Here is a 17,802-nt window from a genome sequence, read left to right as displayed (position 1 = left end):
CTTTCAGTGGCTGTTCAGTGTTTCAGCACCTCGTGTCTACCGCAAATAGCAACACTGCAGTTCCTGGTTGTCGAAGTGGACTTTCCTTGCTTCTGGGGTCCCGCACTCTGTTGAGGTGGCTCAGGCTCGGTCAGTCCTGCTTCCTGGGATTCCGGAGGATCTTCCTGGAGCTCTTGGCCAACTTAAAAGCAACGCACACAAACTGGTGTTCCTCTCCCTGGCTCTATGGTTTCCAGCAGCAACTCTGCGTAAAGGCAACCAGCTCGGAGATGACCGTCCAGGTGGCTTACTTTGGAGTTGATTGATCCCACAAACTCAAGGGAAGAAGTCGTCCTTGCAGGGGCTTCTCTGTCACTGCAGCAGGGCTTCACCAGGCAAACCAACGGTCCAGGAGTTGCAGAACGCGTCCCCTTAAAGTTCTTCTTCGGTTCCTTCGTCCAGTGGTTGATTATGCCTTGCCAGCCAAAAGACTTGCCTTTTATACAGTTATCTCCCTTTCATTCCAGACTAGCAGTAGGTCACCCAGCAGGGTGGCTGTCCTTGCCAGACAGTCAGTCAGCCAATCACTACAGAGTGCATTTGGGTCTCCTAGAAGACTAAGCATAGGGAGTTTCGGGCACCTCCCTCACTTCCTGCCTACCCCAGACACCCTGGAGTAAGAGGCGGGCTTAACTTGTGAATACCGCTAAAGGCAAAGCAAACAAAGGGATCAAACCGCGTTTGGCGCGCAATTAAATCTCAAGAAGGGGATCACACCTGTGTTGCTCCAGGTCGTCTTTCTTCCAAGGTGAGCAAGTTACCACTAAGGTATCCTCCCGAATGAGAAAATGGCAAAAAAAAGAAGAACAGGGCCATTTTGACAAAAATGGCACCCTTGTGTGCTTTACTGCAGCTGCGTGCGCAGCCCGCGGTAAATGCACACCAGGGTAGTTCAAAGTAAACCACTGCCACCAGCCATTCAGTGAGGAAAGGGTAACAAAAAATGTTACATGAGAATCTAGACAAAGGGGATACTAGGTAACCCCTCCAGCACCCTATTATAAGATAGTGTGTGCTGGGTCTAGAAAGTTACAAATGTAAGTAAAGTCAATTTCACTTCACTGCTCTGGGAAACAGTCGTTTATTCCTGAGAAGGTATTCAAACCTTTGGGAAATCTGAAAGACTTTCCTGTGTCACTGCACTTTAGATGACAATGTAAAAGATGTCATCTATGGAGTTTGTCAGACTCCATCCATAACCAAAAGAAACAGTGTAAGAAAAATCACATTAAAATACATGAGAGTGTGGAAAAAAGGATCACACACTCCAGGTTAAAAAAAAATCAAGTCCTCAAAATCCAGCAAAGTTGCTGGGGATCTCAAAGGTAGAGGGAATTAGTACATTTTTTCAAATTCTCCCTGACACTGTATACTGCATACAATCTTGCCTACACCATCCTAGCCTGTGCTAAAATGTGGGGGAAGGGAGACCAAAACCACTGCATCCTGACTTGTTTGAGAACACTTCTTTCTTTTCTCGATAAATATCTCACACCCTTTTCTGTAATAGTTGTAAGGTTTGGCGATAGGTTTCTTAGTATAAGCCCTGTTATGTTGACACAATGACACTAGGACTGCCTTATTTTTCTTTTGATGGTCGACACTTGTCCCCATCTTAGATATAGTTTTAAATTAGGCATTTTTCCAACACGCACACCATCATTTAATTCTTCAATAAACACCCTTGAACTGTGATCACTTGTGTCTGTCTTACTTGTTATCACTGAGTTACTCACAGGAAGTATCTGCAGAAGAGTTCTTCGGGATGGTGAAGGCGATGACATGATGGTACGACCAAGGGCATGGCGTGTAAGAGAGGATGTTGGTATTGCAGTTAGAATCTGCCAGCCAGTCGAGGGTGTGACCTTTGAGGTGGGTAGGGTGGATGATGCGGTGGGTGAAGCCCAATGCTTCGATAGTATTGGCAAGGGCATGGTCATCAGTCAGGTCATTGAGTCCCAAGTTAAGATCTCCCAAGAGTATGATTTTCGAGCTTGGCTTGGTGTTCTCTTAGATGAGTTGTGCAACAGCTTGCTCCAAAGGAGAGCACAGGATCTGGGGGTCTGCATAGAAGGTGGAGGGTCATGGTGACAGAGGTAGAGAAGGACATTTCGATAGAGAGTAGTTCACCTGACTGGAACGATTGGTTAGGGATTTCCCTTACGAGAAGTGTGTTCTTAGCAATTAATGCTACTCTGCCTCCTTTGGAGACATGTCTGCCTATCTGTCTTGGAGATAGTGTCGTTTTCTGAGATGGCGAGGGAGAGTGCCGGTCCAGCTGCAGTATGAAACCAGGTTGCAATGATTTTATGTCTCTCCGTAGTGTATGGTTGACGTTATAGTTTCCTACAACCTTTGGCTTACGCTGGGTTTCCCCTAGGGGCTCCCCTGTTAACTTCTCTTTCATGTACGTGGGTGAACTGCAGTTCCCAATTAGTAGAGCAGGATTCACCCCCTTTACATTTCATATACTGAGCCAGCACACCCCACCATATGTGGAGTGCTGGTGGAATACAATGTACTCCCTTTCTTACTTACCTGGTAACATTATGTAACAATTGCGAGTTTCACATGAATGGCTGGTGGCAGTGGTTTTACCTTTATGACTTTTAGTCCATTACTCGCAGGCTGTTAATTCAGCCACAGTAATACACAAAAGGGCCACCATTTAAAAAAAATGGTGGGCTCCTTTTTGCGTAATTTCTTGTGTGCTTGCCGTTTGATGTCTTCCACTGCCGTTCTAGGCAGGAACAACCTCAGTGGCTGTTTTGTCTTTGGCGGTAATCATGCAGATTCCCTGCCCAGGCTCCAGAGTGTCTGTTATGTTATGTTATTTTGCATTTATATAGTGCCTTATATACCATTGGTATGGTCTGAAGGCGCTGGTAGGTTGAACGCCCTTGGGAACCGAAATTCAGGTCAGTAGACGGAGTTAAGGTGCGTGTGAGCACCGGTATGTGTGCAGCTGATGCGGTATTCGTGTAATAGCTGCTTCTTAGCGGTAGGTGTGGTGGTTGAGAGATCTGGAGTATGTGTTCGTTCTGGCAGGATTTATCCAGACCGGATGTGGCTGTGTTAGGCCTGAGGAGAACGCCTGGCTGGGGGGTGTGTAACCAGCAATGTTTACATAGAATGATGTGGAGTGTGCGGCGGATGTTGGTATGAGAACAGTTATACCGAATGGTGTCAATAGCATCTCTGTGTTCTAGCTGAGTGATGGTGTGAAGGAGAGAGTAAGCGTGGTGGTGTGATATGAAGGGTTATATGGTCCGCACTCGTCCCCTCTACGTTCCCTTTTTCATATGCACTCATTCGCTCGTATGCATTCGTATGTTCTACATATTTGCCGGCCCTACCCACTAGTCTGTTCTATGCAGTCCTCCGCTCTACACATTCTTCTGCTCAGCTCATCCATCCAGCTCCGCTCATCCGTCCGCTCCCCGCATTCTGTATGCATTTGGTACTCATCCATTTTACATGCTTACCTGTTCTACGCACTCACCTGGTCTGTGTAGCTCATTTGCTCTAGGAGTTTGTCCGCTTTATCCCCTCGCGTGCATTACACCTTCGTCTGATCACCGCACTCACCCGCTCCCCACCCTTGCCCGCACCCCACCCTCGTCCGCTCTCTCATCCACTTCCCGCGCTCACCCGCTTCCCGTGCTCCCAGCGCTCACCCGCTCTCCGCACTCTTCCATTCTATGCATCTATGAATCCGCTCCCCGCACTCATCCGCTCCCCGCACTCTTCCATTCTATGCATCTATGGATCCGCTCCCTGCCCTCATCCTCTCCCCGCCCTCCCCACCCTCCCCACCCTCCCCGCCCTCCTCTGCTCCCTGCACTCATCTATTCTATGCATCTATGAGTCAGCTCTGCGCACTCATCCACTTTATGCACTCTTGCTTTCCACGCATTCAACAGTATTATCCGGTTCCATCTAATCATCTCTACACTCATCTGTTCTGTCCACTCGCCCGCACTATGCATTTGCCGGGTCTGCACATTCATCTGTTCCAGCGATCTACACACTCTCCGCACTTCCGTAATCATCCGCTAACCACACTCATGCGCTCTACAGACTCGTCTGGTTTACGCTCATCCGTTCTGCACAATACATTCATCTGTTTTACGCACTCCTGCATTCTACTCGCTTCTCTGTATTTGCGCACTCGTTCGCGCTACATGCTCGTCCGCTCTACACACTCATCCGCTCAACATGTTCATCCATTCTATACACTCATCCGATCTACATACTCATTCCATTTAGAGACACATTCAAACTATATAGTCATCTGTTCTTCCACTCATGCATTCTTCCACTCGGCGCATTCATCTGTTCCACACGCTTCATCCATTAGAACCATTTCATCCACGCCATTCACTTCGTTCACTCCTCATGCATTATGTCCATTTCAGGAGTTTAAATCTCTTTACTATTTCCGTATGATTTACTCTTATTAACCATTTCACTGCTTTGATCTACTTTACTCATTTAATTCTGGTTGCCATTCTAGTTTATATTCGGGATTATTGGCTTTCAATTTCTCGCGTAAGGTAGTTTGTTGGATTGAGTTATTGAGATGCTATTAGTCTGTTTGGTACGGGATGGTTTTAGGGGAAGATCCAGGTTTTCAGCAGTTTGCGGAAAGACGTTAAATCCTCAGTTAGGTGTATGTGGGGTGGGAGTGAGTTCCATAGTGTGGGGGCCAACGCTGAGAATGATGATCCGCCTAACCTGACCGAGTTTGTTTTCGGTATGACTAGGAGGCCTGCTGAGCTTGATCTTAAAGTGCGTGGGGGTTGATAGGGTTTTAGCTTGTCTTGAAGATAGTCCGGTTTTATGCAGTGCTCGGTGGGAGATGCATAAGGTTTTGAAAGTCACCCTTCGGGCTACTGGGAGCCAGTGCAGTGTCTTAAGGGCTGGGGAGATGTGATCCCTTGGGCCGAGCGCGAGTAGCAATTTGGCTGCCGCGTTTTGTGCCCTTTGGAGTTTATTCAGTTGGTACGCCTGGACTCTGAGGTATAGGGGGGTTTGCGTAGTCCAGTCTTGATATAACGATTGATTGGACCGCAGAGAGTCTGTTGGGAAAGGAGAGGTATGGGAAGATGTGCCTAAGGGTTTTAAGGTGGTAGTGGCAGGACTGTGAGACCTTGTTGACTTGGCACGAGAGTGTTAGGTCAGAGTCAAGGGTGCATCCAAGATTTTTCACTGAGTTGGAGGGGGTCGGAGAGTTGCCCATGGCGGATGGCCAGGGTAGTGGGTGCGGAAGAAGTTCGGCGTTACCACATACCATGATTTCTGTTTTGGAGGGGTTTAGCAAGAGGTGGCTTTGGGTCATCCAGAGTTCTATGTCATGGAGACAGGAGGCCAGGTCAGGTCGGGAGTTGGGTTTGCGTTCAGGATTTTTAGAATTAGTTGAGTGTCATTGGCGTAGTTGTAACACAGGATGTTGTGTGAACGAATTATTGGTGGGAGGGTGATCAAGTAGAGATTGAACAGGAGGGCGGATAGGCATGCTGCTTGTGGGACTCCCGTGTCGACTGGTCGGGCTTGGGAGGTATAGGTGGAGAGTATCGTTATTTGGTACCTATCTTTGAGGAATGAAACTATCCATTTAAGAGCGGTTCCACGAATTCCTAGGGAGTGGAGACGGTCTAGTAGGATTGTGTGATTGATTGCGTCAAAGGCGGCGGATAGGTCAAGAAGGATTAGAGCGGCGCATCCCGCGGAATCTGCCGTCATTTTAAGGTCATCCCAGATTGAGGTTAGGGTGGTTTCAGTTCCGTGACGGGCTCTGAAACCTGATTGGGCGGGGTCTAGGAGATTGTTGGCTTCGACAAAGGCATTTAGTTGGGAGTAGGCGGTTCGGTCAATGAGTTTGGCAAGGAACCTGGTATTTGAGATGGGGCGGTAGTTTTTGGGTTTGAGAGGGTCAAGGGAAGGTTTTTTAAATTAGAGGTTTGACATGAACCGTTTTGAGTGCGTCAGGAAAGATACCAGAGGAGAGGGAGGCATTTATGATGGATCTTGCGTGTTCTCCTGCGCAGGTGGATGCAAACATTTCTTTGAGGGTTGTGGCCGGGCAAGGGTCTAGCGGCGAGCCAGATGGTTTGCGGGCAGATAGAAGTTTGAGAAATTGCTCTGGTGATATTGGACTAAAGGATTCGAATGTTGGTTGCGTAGTGGTCGCGGCTGGTGGGCTAGTCAGCATGGGGGTCGAATTGCCTGGTGGGTGTAAGAGATCCAGTTTGGTGGTTAGAGTATTTGTTCTTTCGAGAGCCGTGGTGTAAAAGTGGAGGGAGAGTGAGTCGCACAGTGATTGTGAGGAGGTCGGGACAATCGTGGTGCAAGCTGGGTTGGTGAATTTTGGAGATGATTTTGTGGAGTTCTTTGCTTGGGTTTTTGCAGTTTAGGATTCGGGAGTTGTAGTGGGCTTTTTTTGCTTTCCGGATTTTGGCCTTGTACTAATAAAGCTGTCGGGCCATGGTGGCCCTGGTCTCCTGGGTTTTGTCTTTCTGCCATTTGCGTTCTAGGTATTTATATAGTTTAGTGGTTTTCAACTTAGGAGTGAACCATCTGGGGAAGAGGCCACGGCGGGTTGATGGTTTGCAAGGGGGTGTGAGCCGCATCAGAGGTACGTTGAGCCATGAGTCAAATGCTTCAGGGGTAAGTTGTTTATTGAGTTGGCAGGTAGGTGGTGGAGACTGGAGGAGTGCGTCGGCTAGGTCCGGGACGATTATTCGTTTTTTCCAGCATTTGCGTAGATTCAGAGGTTCGGATTCTGCACCTGCATTTGCACTACCTGGCAGAGTCAAGAAATGTCCACTCTGCCTGCTCTATAACCTGTAACTTGTAACGTCTATGACCAAGCTGTAAATTTCCTTGTTCTCTTGCGCCCTGCTGCTACCTCAGGGTCCGGTGCGCACAGTAAATAAACAAACAAGTACCGCAAGGGGGTCGGGTGAGCGAATGGCAAACGAGAGAATAAAGTGATCAGACCAGATGATGGGTGGTGGCGGGGTGGGTGGGTAAATGAATCAGGGTGTCGGAGCTAAAGATTGCATCAAGCGTGTGTCCTTTATAGTGAGTCGGGCCATTTATGTGAGGTTGGAGGTTAATTGCGTCTAAACCGTCAACCAGAGAGTGTGTCATAGGGTTGGTGGGGATGTCAAGCCATATGTTGAAGTCTCCAAGAAGGGTTAGGTTTCGATGGTTTAGTTGAAGGGTGGCCATAGCGTCGCAGAGGTTATTTGCGAATTGTCTATCGTAGCCAGGGGGTCTGTAGATTATTAGGAAGCTGTGTGAGAGCGACGGGGAGAGGGATAGTTTAACGAGAAGAGATTCGCAGGAAGGAATGGAAGATTGGCTATCGATGATTGAGGCGTGGAAGAGTGATTTGAAGACGAATGCTACTCCCCCTCCTCTTGAGGGACGGTTCAGTGGGATGAGGGAGTAGTCCGGGGGGAAGGCTTCATTAGCGATTGGGGCAAGGTCGTCAGAGAACCAAGTTTCGGTGATGAAAACCAGGTCTGGTTTGTCAGAGGCGAGGAGGTCAAAGATGCAGTGTCTGTTTTTTGCTACGTATCGGGCATTAAAAAAGATGCAGTTCACATCGGCAGGCGAGGTTGGTCTCGGAGCCGGAGCGGAAGGCGGTGGAGGCGGAGAGGGTGGAAGCTGAAGAGGGAGCGGGGAAAGGTGGGCGATGATCGATGGGAATAGTGGGCGAGCAGGAAAAATGGCAGTCGGGCGGGATTGGGTGGCTGGGTGTATTAGAATGATCACGTTTGGTTTGGGGGATTTGAGGGTGGGGTGTGGGCGGTTAGGAGTTTCAGTTGCGGTTGGTGAGAAATCGAGGGAGAGGGGTTTCAGGAAGGGTGAGGCCACAGGGGAAGGAGGTGATTGGGGGAATGAGGTGGTGGGTCGGGACAGGGGAGGCAAAGAGTGCTGAGAGATTGAGGGGGACCAGGTACGTTTCCTCTTCAGTCTCTTTGTTGCGATTGGAGTGTGAGAGGGTGGGGGGAGGGGGATCGGAGGGGGAGAGGGATGTGGCTTTGGTTCTTGCTAGGGCTAGGCGTGCAGTTTTTAGGGAAGGGAAAAGGTGCGGTCAGGGGGGAAGGTGGTGGGGGTTTGTGGGCAAGGCGGGGGGGTGGATGATTGCAGGGCGCGGTGTGCATGGTATGATAGTGAGGAGAGCGGGCATGGTTAACGTTGACTGGTTGGTGGTGGGATTCGTGGGAGGAGTGGTCTTAGGGTGGTTGGCTCGCCATCGTGCTCCTCTGGCTTGGTGTTTGGAGAGGGGAATGGTAGGGAATGCGAAGGAGAGTGGGATGCTTTGGGAAGGGGGGGTGGGAAGGAAGGGAGAACAGGGAGTGGGGGCGGTCCACGGTGGTCGTTTCCGACAAGCTCTGGTGGAGTGGGTGTACTCATGCTTGGTACAGGCTTTTAGGTGGAATTTAGGAGGGCTTTCTAATTTTAGTTTTTAAATTCAGAGGGGGCACGCTTTTAGGCACACTTCCAAGTTCAGTTTGCACAGAGATGATATTAGACTATTAGGTACACTTCTAGATTCAACTGTACAAAGCGATGGTATCAAGCTATTAGGTACTATTAGGTGTGCTTCTAAATTCAACTGCACACAGAGGTGGTATTAGGTCTACCTCTAGGTTCAATTTTGTATAGAGATGATATTAGGTCAATCACTAGATTCAGTTTTGTATAGACGGGATATTAGACTATTAGGCACACTCTCTCAATTTGACTTTATACAGGCACGGTATTAGACCATTAGGATAGTGGGCCCACTTCTAAATTCAACTTCTACAGAGAGGCTATTGGGCGCCCTTCTACATTTAACTTTCTCTCATAAGCTATTGGGGATACTTCTAAATGCAGCTTTCACAGAGAGTCTATTGGGCACACGTCTATATTCAACTTTCACAGAGATGCCATTGGGTACACTCCTAAATTCGGCTTCTAAATGCACTTCTAAATTCAACTTTCACCTTGAAGCTATTGGACATACTTCTAAATTCAACTTCTAAATGTACTTCTAGATTCAATTTTCACAGAAGGCTATTGGACACACTTCAAAATACAACTTTCACAGACGGGCTAGTGGGCATACTCCTAAATTCACAGAGAGGTTATTGGGCAGACCTCTAAATTCAGCTTTCAATGAGCACACTTCTAAAATCAACTTTCAATGGGCACAATTCTAAATTCAGCTTTTCAATGAGCAGCTATTGGGCACACTTCTAAATTCCACTTTCAATGAGCAGCTATTGGGCACACTTCTAAATTCGGTTTCTAAGTGCACTTCTAGATTCAACTTTCCACAGAGGGGGTATTGGGCACATTTCTAAATTCAACTTTCACAGAGGGGCTTCTATTGGGTACACTTCGAAATTCACAGAGGTTATTGGGCACACTTCTAAAGTCCAACTTTCACCTAGAAGCTATTGTGAACGCTTCTAAATTCAATTTGCACAGGAGGCTATTGGGCACACTTCTAAATTCAACTTTCAATGGGCACAAAATCTAAGTTCAGCTTTCAATGAGCAGCTATTGGGCACACTTCTGAATTAAACTTTCAATGAGCGGTTGTTGGGCACACTTCTAAATTCAACTTTCAATGAGCAGCTATTGGGCACACTTCTAAATAAACTCTCTAAATTCAACTTTCAATGAGCAGCTATTGGGTACACTTCTAAAAGCACTTTCAATGAGCACACTTCTAAAAGCACTTCCAATGAGCGGCTATTGGGCACAATTCTAAAAGCACTTTCAATGAGCGGCTATTGGGCACACTTCTAAAATCAACTTTCAATGGGCACAATTCTAGATTCAACTTTCAATGAGCAGCTATTGGGCACACTTCTAGAATCAACTTTCAATGGGCACAATTCTAGATTCAACTTTCAATGAGCAGCTATTGGGCACACTTCTAAAATCAACTTACACTGCGCAGCTATTGGGCACACTTCTAAAATCAACTTTCAATGGGCACAATTCTAGATTCAACTTTCAATGAGCAGCTATTGGGCACACTTCTAGAATCAACTTTCAATGGGCACAATTCTAGATTCAACTTTCAATGAGCAGCTATTGGGCACACATCCGAAATGTTGAATGGTTGAGTGGTAGGGTAATATGGAGAGAAGTAATTGCTTCTGTCCCCGCCCTTGCCACACTTACTTGTTGGTGGCTTCTTGCTTCTCTTGCGGATACCTGCAGATACGGCCTGGCGCCGTCTCAGTGGGAGGCGTCCTTTGCCTCAGGTAACTTAGCCTATAGGCTGCCGGGCAGAGGGCTGCCCTGGGAGGACTAGCAATGAAAGGGGGACCCTCCTGCTAGGACCAATCAGGGGCGGTGGGCGGGCCGAGGCGATGGCTGAAAGGAAGCGGGAAGCAGGGGAATGGCAGGGGATGCGGGCTAAGGGGCACACGGACAAATTTACAGGTACTGGGCCAAGATAACTAAAAGGAGCAGTTTAGGGTCGATTTTCCTGCTCAGTCACCACGGATGGCAAGAAGGAGCGGTAGCACCGGAACGGAGGAAACACCTATGAACGCCTGGCCAATCAGGGAGCAGGTGGGTGGGATTAAGGGAACCAGGAAGCGGGGACTGCAAGCAGGACCTGTGGGAGGGAAGGATCGGGGAGTTTGGTCAAAATGGGCAGCAAAATGGAGGCTGGATGGATGGAAAAGGAAAATAAACTCACCAGAGTCTGAGAAGGAAGGAAGCGAGGGAGGAGTCCAAAACTCTGCAGTCCTTTGTCTTTCACCTTGCCTGAAAGGAACAAACTCCTGGGGGGGCTGGCTGTCCTGACTGGTAAGCCAGACCGCCCCTTGCTGTAAAATGCAGTGAGAGTGCGCAGAGGCTGTGCTGGAGTTTATTTCAAAATTTCAGTTTGCTAATATACGAGGAATCAGAGAAAAATCCTTTGATTTGCATCCACACAATCCTTCGATCACACTTCTGTAACTCTACACAGGGAAATGTCTACTTAAAATGCTTTCTGTGATCCCTCACAAGGGCACAACCAGCCAATGTTCATTATACCATGGTGGAGAAGAAAGTGAAACATTTCATCTGTGCGAGAAAAGCACCAATTTTCTGCCAGTGTGGCAAGCATACTCACTTTGGTAATTGGCACTGAAGTCCTTGTCTGTGAATAACCCAAGGACTGCACTTTTTTCGCTGGGATTCTTTTGATTAAAGCCAATCTGGGACAAAGAAGAAAGTTAAGACATGAAAGAGGCTGCTTGAAGTATGCACTAAATAAGTCTGCAATGGACTGAGAAAGCAGTAGTCGGAGGTTTGTACATAAAATTCCATTCTTAACACATCTAATACCAATAGCTATGAGGTCAGCAGGACAGACCTTTTGGAAGTGTGGCATAAAGAAGGAAAAGTTACCTACTTGCAATCATGACTCTCCAGCATGGGCATCTTCATTAGTACCCAAACTCTTGCCCACCTATGGACGGGAACGCTGAATGCATTTCATAAAATATACGTTAAACACATTTGGAAAAGGAAAGACAGTTACTGGAATTAAAAATATAATCACCACACTATGCATTGCTGAAACCTTCACTCACCCAAGTGTTTCGTCTTGTTGATGGGTTCATATTGTTTTGTTGTTTGGATACCGTTTGTTGGTATTGAGAGCTTGTCAGTGGGTTTTGTACTTGGAATACAACTGCTACTTCTACTTGGATGCAAAATATAGTACGATGGTGGTATTAAGTGGATATGCTGGATTGAGATGTTTCATGTTTTAATTGTGGTGTAAGTTTCCATATACTGTTATCGAAGTAAATTACTTCATGGTAATTTACTTCGACAATTAATTTGTGGGGAAGAAAATGTATTTATGTTACTAAGGGTTGGGGAGTAGGGTAGAGTGGGGAAGGGTCTACAAGTGGCACCCTCATAAAATAAGAATGAGAAAAAAAAAAGTCATTCGGACGAAGTAAATTACCACTAGTAATTTAACAAACACAGAACCTCGGTTTTCATTTCATTGATTGTAAATTAACAATGTTGTGCTGTAGTGTTTTTTTCAGAATGTGATATAGGATTTGTATATTCATGTAAGCTTTAAAGACACATTTAAATGTTACGCGTTAACCTCTTTTTTGTAGAAGAGTTAAGGTTCTAACAATGATGGCCTGTTTTGTGGTGTGAATTTTAAGAGTGAATAAACGTTTGAGCAATGCCAACCTTTGGCATTTCCCCGTTTGTAAACTACATTCTTGCATCTAAATCTCTCTTGGCTTCTATCCTGGGTCACCTTTTTTCAAGAGAGATCTTAACCACAGGGGGGCTGCATCCTTCGTGGCGTGTTACAGACCTATCGCCATTTTAGATGCTACTAGCAAGGTCTTTGCTACCGTTGTCCTAAAAGAGCTTGAGCTTTGAATGAACAACTTAACATTCGAGTTTCCAGCCAAATTGGTTTTTGAAAACAAGTGGGACTGTCTTAAATGGAACTATTCTTCCTAGTATTCGGGCTTCGGTGGCAAGGAGATTTATTGGTACACTATATATGGCCACATTGGACCTCAATCACATTCAATAGAATGAAGAAACACAAATAGTGCAGACATTTTTCAAGAAGGGGGTTCCCCCAGCCCTGGTAAAGCCGATTCCTAATTCACCACAAAACTCGTGTGAAGATTAGGTTTTCGAAAAAGACAGCTCTTTGTCTAGACCAATAAACACTCCCTTGGGTCTATGACAGGGAAACCTTTTAGCCCCTCTTCCTTTTCATATTTACCTTTCAGATGTGGGGAGCTTGTGGGAATCCATACATTTCTATACCAGACTTGCCTCAGTAATACTATTTTTCGACTGGACTCCAGTGAGCTTACTACGTAAAAATACTTTTTTCATCCTATGCTGAAGACAATCTTATAGTCAACGCTATACAAGTCAAGAATATTCATCTTTTCACGAAAGCTGTAGCCTAAAGTAATGGGATGGGGAGCAGGAAATGCATGTTTGGAATGCACCCTCACCATGAGTTATTTGGGTTTCAACCTAACATATAGGGAGTCAAGGGGGCCTGTGAAAGTCTTATTGAGAGCAAAATGCAAATCTTTTATCACCCAATCTAAGAGATACACTTATCAATGTGCAGCTTGTCCTTGCACACTTGGCTAAGGCGGTGCCATGTTTAATATGTGGTTAGGAATGTTGCCTATATGATCACCGGTTATTCTTGAATTCTCTCAAGGGTACTGTCTGTAAGCTGTACTTGGTCTTCCTCTCGATTCCTAATTTCTAAACTCGCCACGAGTTTGGACTGGTATCTCTCGCCACCAGATTCTCTTGGTCTAAATTGAGCCTGTACTATAAGCTGCTGATTCCTCCATCTAACTCTCTTTTTGAGTCCTTTCAATCCCTGCTCAACGAAAAGTGTATTCCATCGCTAAATTGTTTTTGGGTCAAGCATGAAATCTATATCAGAAAAACTTAATTTGGAGGAAACCAATTTAAGGGAGACTTAGGAATTGGTCAAGAGGAAAACGTTGGACTTAGACTGGTGCTTCACGGTCAATGGTTTGGGGACTTATTCCTTGCATTTGTATTTTATAGAGCGCCATTAAGCCAAAGCACTGAAAATGTTAAACTAGACATGGTACAATAAAATTGAGTAGGCAGTCAGAACCAGATAACGATCAATCAGGGATGTTGAAGTAGGTAGGTTTTTAGAGAGGCACAACAAAAGAGATCAAACAGGAATGGAACGAAGAGACAGTGGGAGAGCATTCCAGTTGAGAGGAGCAAGAAGCTCAAAGGATCGAAAACGAGACTGGGCACATGGGGACAGGGAACCACGAGTCTAAAGAGGGCGGAAGACTGGAGAGAATGAGCTGGAATATAGAAGGATAAGTACAGTGAGCTAATTAGGGCAAGACCATAGAGGGATTTGAAAACGAGAGAAAAGAAAATTAAATTTGAGAGAGGAAAGGCAGCCAACCGAGTGTAGCGAGAGAGGAGAAAATAGAATACTGATAGGGAAGAAGACAGTAAGCGAATGGAAGAGTTAAAGACAAATTTTAAAAGGGGCCAGACGGGAATTTAGAAGACATAACAGTAGCGGAACAATAGAAGAGTCGAGAACAGATCAGTGAGGAAATTTAAAGTTTAGATGCTTGGAAGGTGAGAAAAGGAAAAGCTTTACGTATATTGTGAAGGTGGAAATGACAGGAGCGAGATGGTAAGAGAAATAGGAGAGAAAGATAGATTTGATTCGAAGTGAAGACCAAGATTATGAGCTGTGGTTGAAATTGGGAGGTTAGAGGGTTAGACGGCTATGAACTGTTGAAGAGGAGGAGGAGGAGGAGGAGGAACAGCGTTTGCAGGGAAGAACAGGACCACAGTCTTCCCTTGTTGTAAGATTGTATTCAGTACCCTTTGGGTGCATTACAACGATCCTGACCTCCTGGCAATAGAAACTCAGCCTTTGGTTTAAGTCTGTACTACACAGGTTGGTAGCGTGATTGAGCAGCCAGGCTTATCTCAAGAGGGGTCAATGTGAGCTGTAGGGGAGTTACACAGAGACCACAGTGACAAGTATTCAAATAAACTGTTACAAACAAGGTTTCTTGATTAAACAATTTATTTAACAGTCAGTTTGAGTAAGGCTTCTTCAGAAGGGGCAATATATAGTAACACACAAATACACTTCAAAATACACACTCTTTGTTTCTCTAAATCAGCAAGTACCCTTTTGGGATGGCACCCAGACACTTCCTACACCCTCAGGTGACTTAAGTAACTAGGAACCTGTGGACAATAATATACCACTGTTTGCATTTAGAACCAGGCTTAAGGGTTTGTCAAAGAAAAAGGTTATTAGAACAGAACAAGAGATCACACAAATATTCTGACGCAGCAAGTACTTTTTTAAACCCCACAATGCAAAGTTAGTTAACCCCTTCCTGGAAGGAAGCCCAAACACAATGTCAGAGGGAAGAAGAGTCAATCAGGGAACCAGGCTAAACCAAAGTCAATTGGCCAAAAGTCTAGGTGAGCTGAAGCACTTCTTGTAGGTAGGTAAAAAAAGTCTTGCACAATGTTTTAGAAGTCTTTGTAGAAAAGAAGATATCAAAGCAGGGCCACAAGCTGATTAGGCTTGTGAAGTAAAGAAGCTGTAAGCAACTCTACAGAAGCAACCACGACAAGTCTCAATGAACAAGTGAGTTTACACAACAAGAGGTAAGTTCTTAGACTTGACACTACCTTTGGTTAGAAGAAAAAGGGATTTGACTGGCTTCGGTTCCGTGCAGCTCTGCAGATCACGTGTTCCTGGGCCTCAGTCGTGGGGACAAGAGGGAGGACGTCTGGAGGACTCCTGAACTGCAACGGGACGGTCGGCGACAGAAAAGGACCAACTTCTATTCAGTGGCGCTGTGCGGTTTCAGCTGCTCCCGTCCAAGCAAATAGAAACACTGCGGAATCTTGGCTATCAAGATGGGCTTTTCTTACATCTGGGGTCCAGCACTGTTGAGGTGGCTCAACCTTGGTCAGTACTGCTTCCTGGAAGACCGGAGGATCTTCCTGGGGCTCTTGACCAACTTAAATGCAATGCACACAAACTGGTGTACCTCTCCCTGGCTTTCCAGATCCAGCAGCAACTCCAGTGGAATTTCAACCCGCTTCGAGAGGATGTCCAGGTGGCTTAAGGGGAGAAGTCGTCCTTGCAGGGCTTCTAGAGTTGAAACAAAATTGGAGCTTCAGCACAGCAGCAGGGCTTCACTGGGCAAACCAACGGTCTAGGAGTTGCAGCAGGCGTCCTCTTCAAGTTCTTCTTTGGATTCCTTCGTCCAGTGGTCGGCTCGGCCTTCCAAGCCAAAAAGCCTCACCTTTTCTGCAGCTTTCTCCCATTCATTTCAGCCTAGCTGTTACTCACCCAGCAGGGTGGCTGTCCTTGCCGGACAGTCAGCCAGCCAATCCCCACATTTGGGTCTCCGAGGAGACTAAGCACAGGGAGTTTCGGCACCTCCCTCACTTCCTACCTACCCCAGACACTCTGGAGCCAGAGGCGGGTTTCACTCCTGAAACTCCACCAAAGGCGAAATTAACAAAGACCAAACCTGGTTTGGCGCTCTGAGAAACTCTCCAGAAGGACCTTTCAAAAAAGACCTGGCGGAAAAACAAGACCGGGCACCTTTTTAGCAAAGATGGCTGGATGCCACATTCAGCCGCGAGGGAAACCTTGCCTAGAGCCCTCGCCTTCTGAGGTCTTGTTTTCAGTCACCACAACAAGGAATCCATTGCCCGGGTATTTGGCTGCAAACCCTGAAATTCTCCTGCTGAAAAATCTTCAATGCTGAGGTACTGTGTTGGCTTGGGTATGTACTTACCTTAAGCCTGTTAGGATTTCTGTGTAGCTTAACTGGGTGCACTCTCATCCAGTGTACCCAGTCCCACTGCTAGAATCCTGATAGAGTGTCTTCTGTGAAGACCCTGGACCTTCTTCTAACCCTAGAAGTAAAGTACTCACCCGTTTGTCCAGTTTTCCTAAGGAACCGACTTTTGCTACTAAAGAACCTATTCTGACACTGCTTGTTGGTCACTAGTCCTAGTGACCCTCCTTCTGCCACTGAGAACACTCATGCTCCAAGAATAGCTTTTTCCTCCTCCAGCATGGGGTCTGGCATGGATTCACATGCTCATGAATAAAGAATACATAGTGTTAAGGAGAATTCTCAGAAATGTGCCAATTCCTTTCTACCTTGGAGAACCCCCAGCACTTTTGCTGGAGTTTAGGACTTCTAATTTTTAACCTGGAGAGAGCAAGACCTTGTTCCCACACTAATGTACTTTTCTGTGATTTGAACTCAGTTTCTCTTTTGGTTTTGTGGTCTGACAAACACCATAGGCACCATCTTTTTACACTGTGGCACACAGCACCTTCAGTGCAGTGGCACAAGGAAGTCTTTCAGATTTCCCAAAGGTATAAATACCTTCTCTTGGATAACTACTGTTTCCAAAATCAGTGAAGTGAAATCGACTTTACTTGCATTTCTAACTCTCTAGACCCAGAACACACCATCTTACAATAGGGTGCTGGAGGGGTTACTTAGCATCCCCTTTGTCTAGCTTCTCGTGTAACATTTGTATTACCCTTTCTAAAATTAATGGCTGGTGGCAGTGGTTTACATTTTACTAGCCATTATGTGTTTTTACCGCAGGCTGCACTCGCAGCTGCTTTAAAGGCACCCATGGGTGCCCATTTTGTCAAAATGGCCCGGTCTTCTTTTGTCGCCATTTCTTGCTGGCAAGGTCCTTCTTGAGATGTACTAAGTGCGCCAAACCAGGTTTGGCCCCTTTGTTCATTTGGTCTTTGGAGGGATTCACGAGTAAAGCCTTACTCTGGGTGCAGAGTGTCTGGCAGGGGCAGGAAGTGAGTGAGGTGCCCGAAACTCTGAGCTTAATCCCCTTGGTTACAGGAATGCCCCCCAACGTGATTAGCCAGCTGGCTGTCCTTGAAGGACAGCCACCATGCTGTGTGATTGACAACTAGGCTGGAATGAACAGGAGAAACATGCATAAAAGGGGAGGCTTTCGAAGGAATCCGAAGACGAACTTGGAAGAGATGCCTGCTGCAACTGCTGGACCGTTGGTTTGCCCGGTGAAGCCCTGCTGCTGTGCTGAAGTTACGAATTTGCCTTGACTAGAGAAGCCCTGCAAGGAAGACTACTTTCAATATGTTTGTCCCCTTCTGTTATGGCTTGGCAGGCT

General features: G+C 46.4%; 1 protein-coding gene across 1 annotated transcript in view; it reads right to left on the bottom strand.

Moving 5' to 3' along the window:
- LOC138467361 (exportin-5-like) overlaps positions 1–17,802 on the bottom strand; it is a 419,600-nt gene that overhangs the window by 270,058 nt on the left and 131,740 nt on the right. Inside the window, exon 12 of the mRNA XM_069607325.1 lies at positions 11,183–11,267. Within this exon, the coding sequence (XP_069463426.1) occupies positions 11,183–11,267 (85 nt within the window). The remainder of the gene's footprint in view (positions 1–11,182; positions 11,268–17,802) is intronic.

This window comes from Ambystoma mexicanum, chromosome 4q, assembly GCF_040938575.1.
Source record: "Ambystoma mexicanum isolate Mex_15411 chromosome 4q, UKY_AmexF1_1, whole genome shotgun sequence".
Taxonomy (NCBI): Eukaryota; Metazoa; Chordata; class Amphibia; order Caudata; family Ambystomatidae; genus Ambystoma; species Ambystoma mexicanum.
Note: the sequence above shows the minus strand (reverse complement) of the source record. Positions and strands in the feature narration are given on the sequence as shown.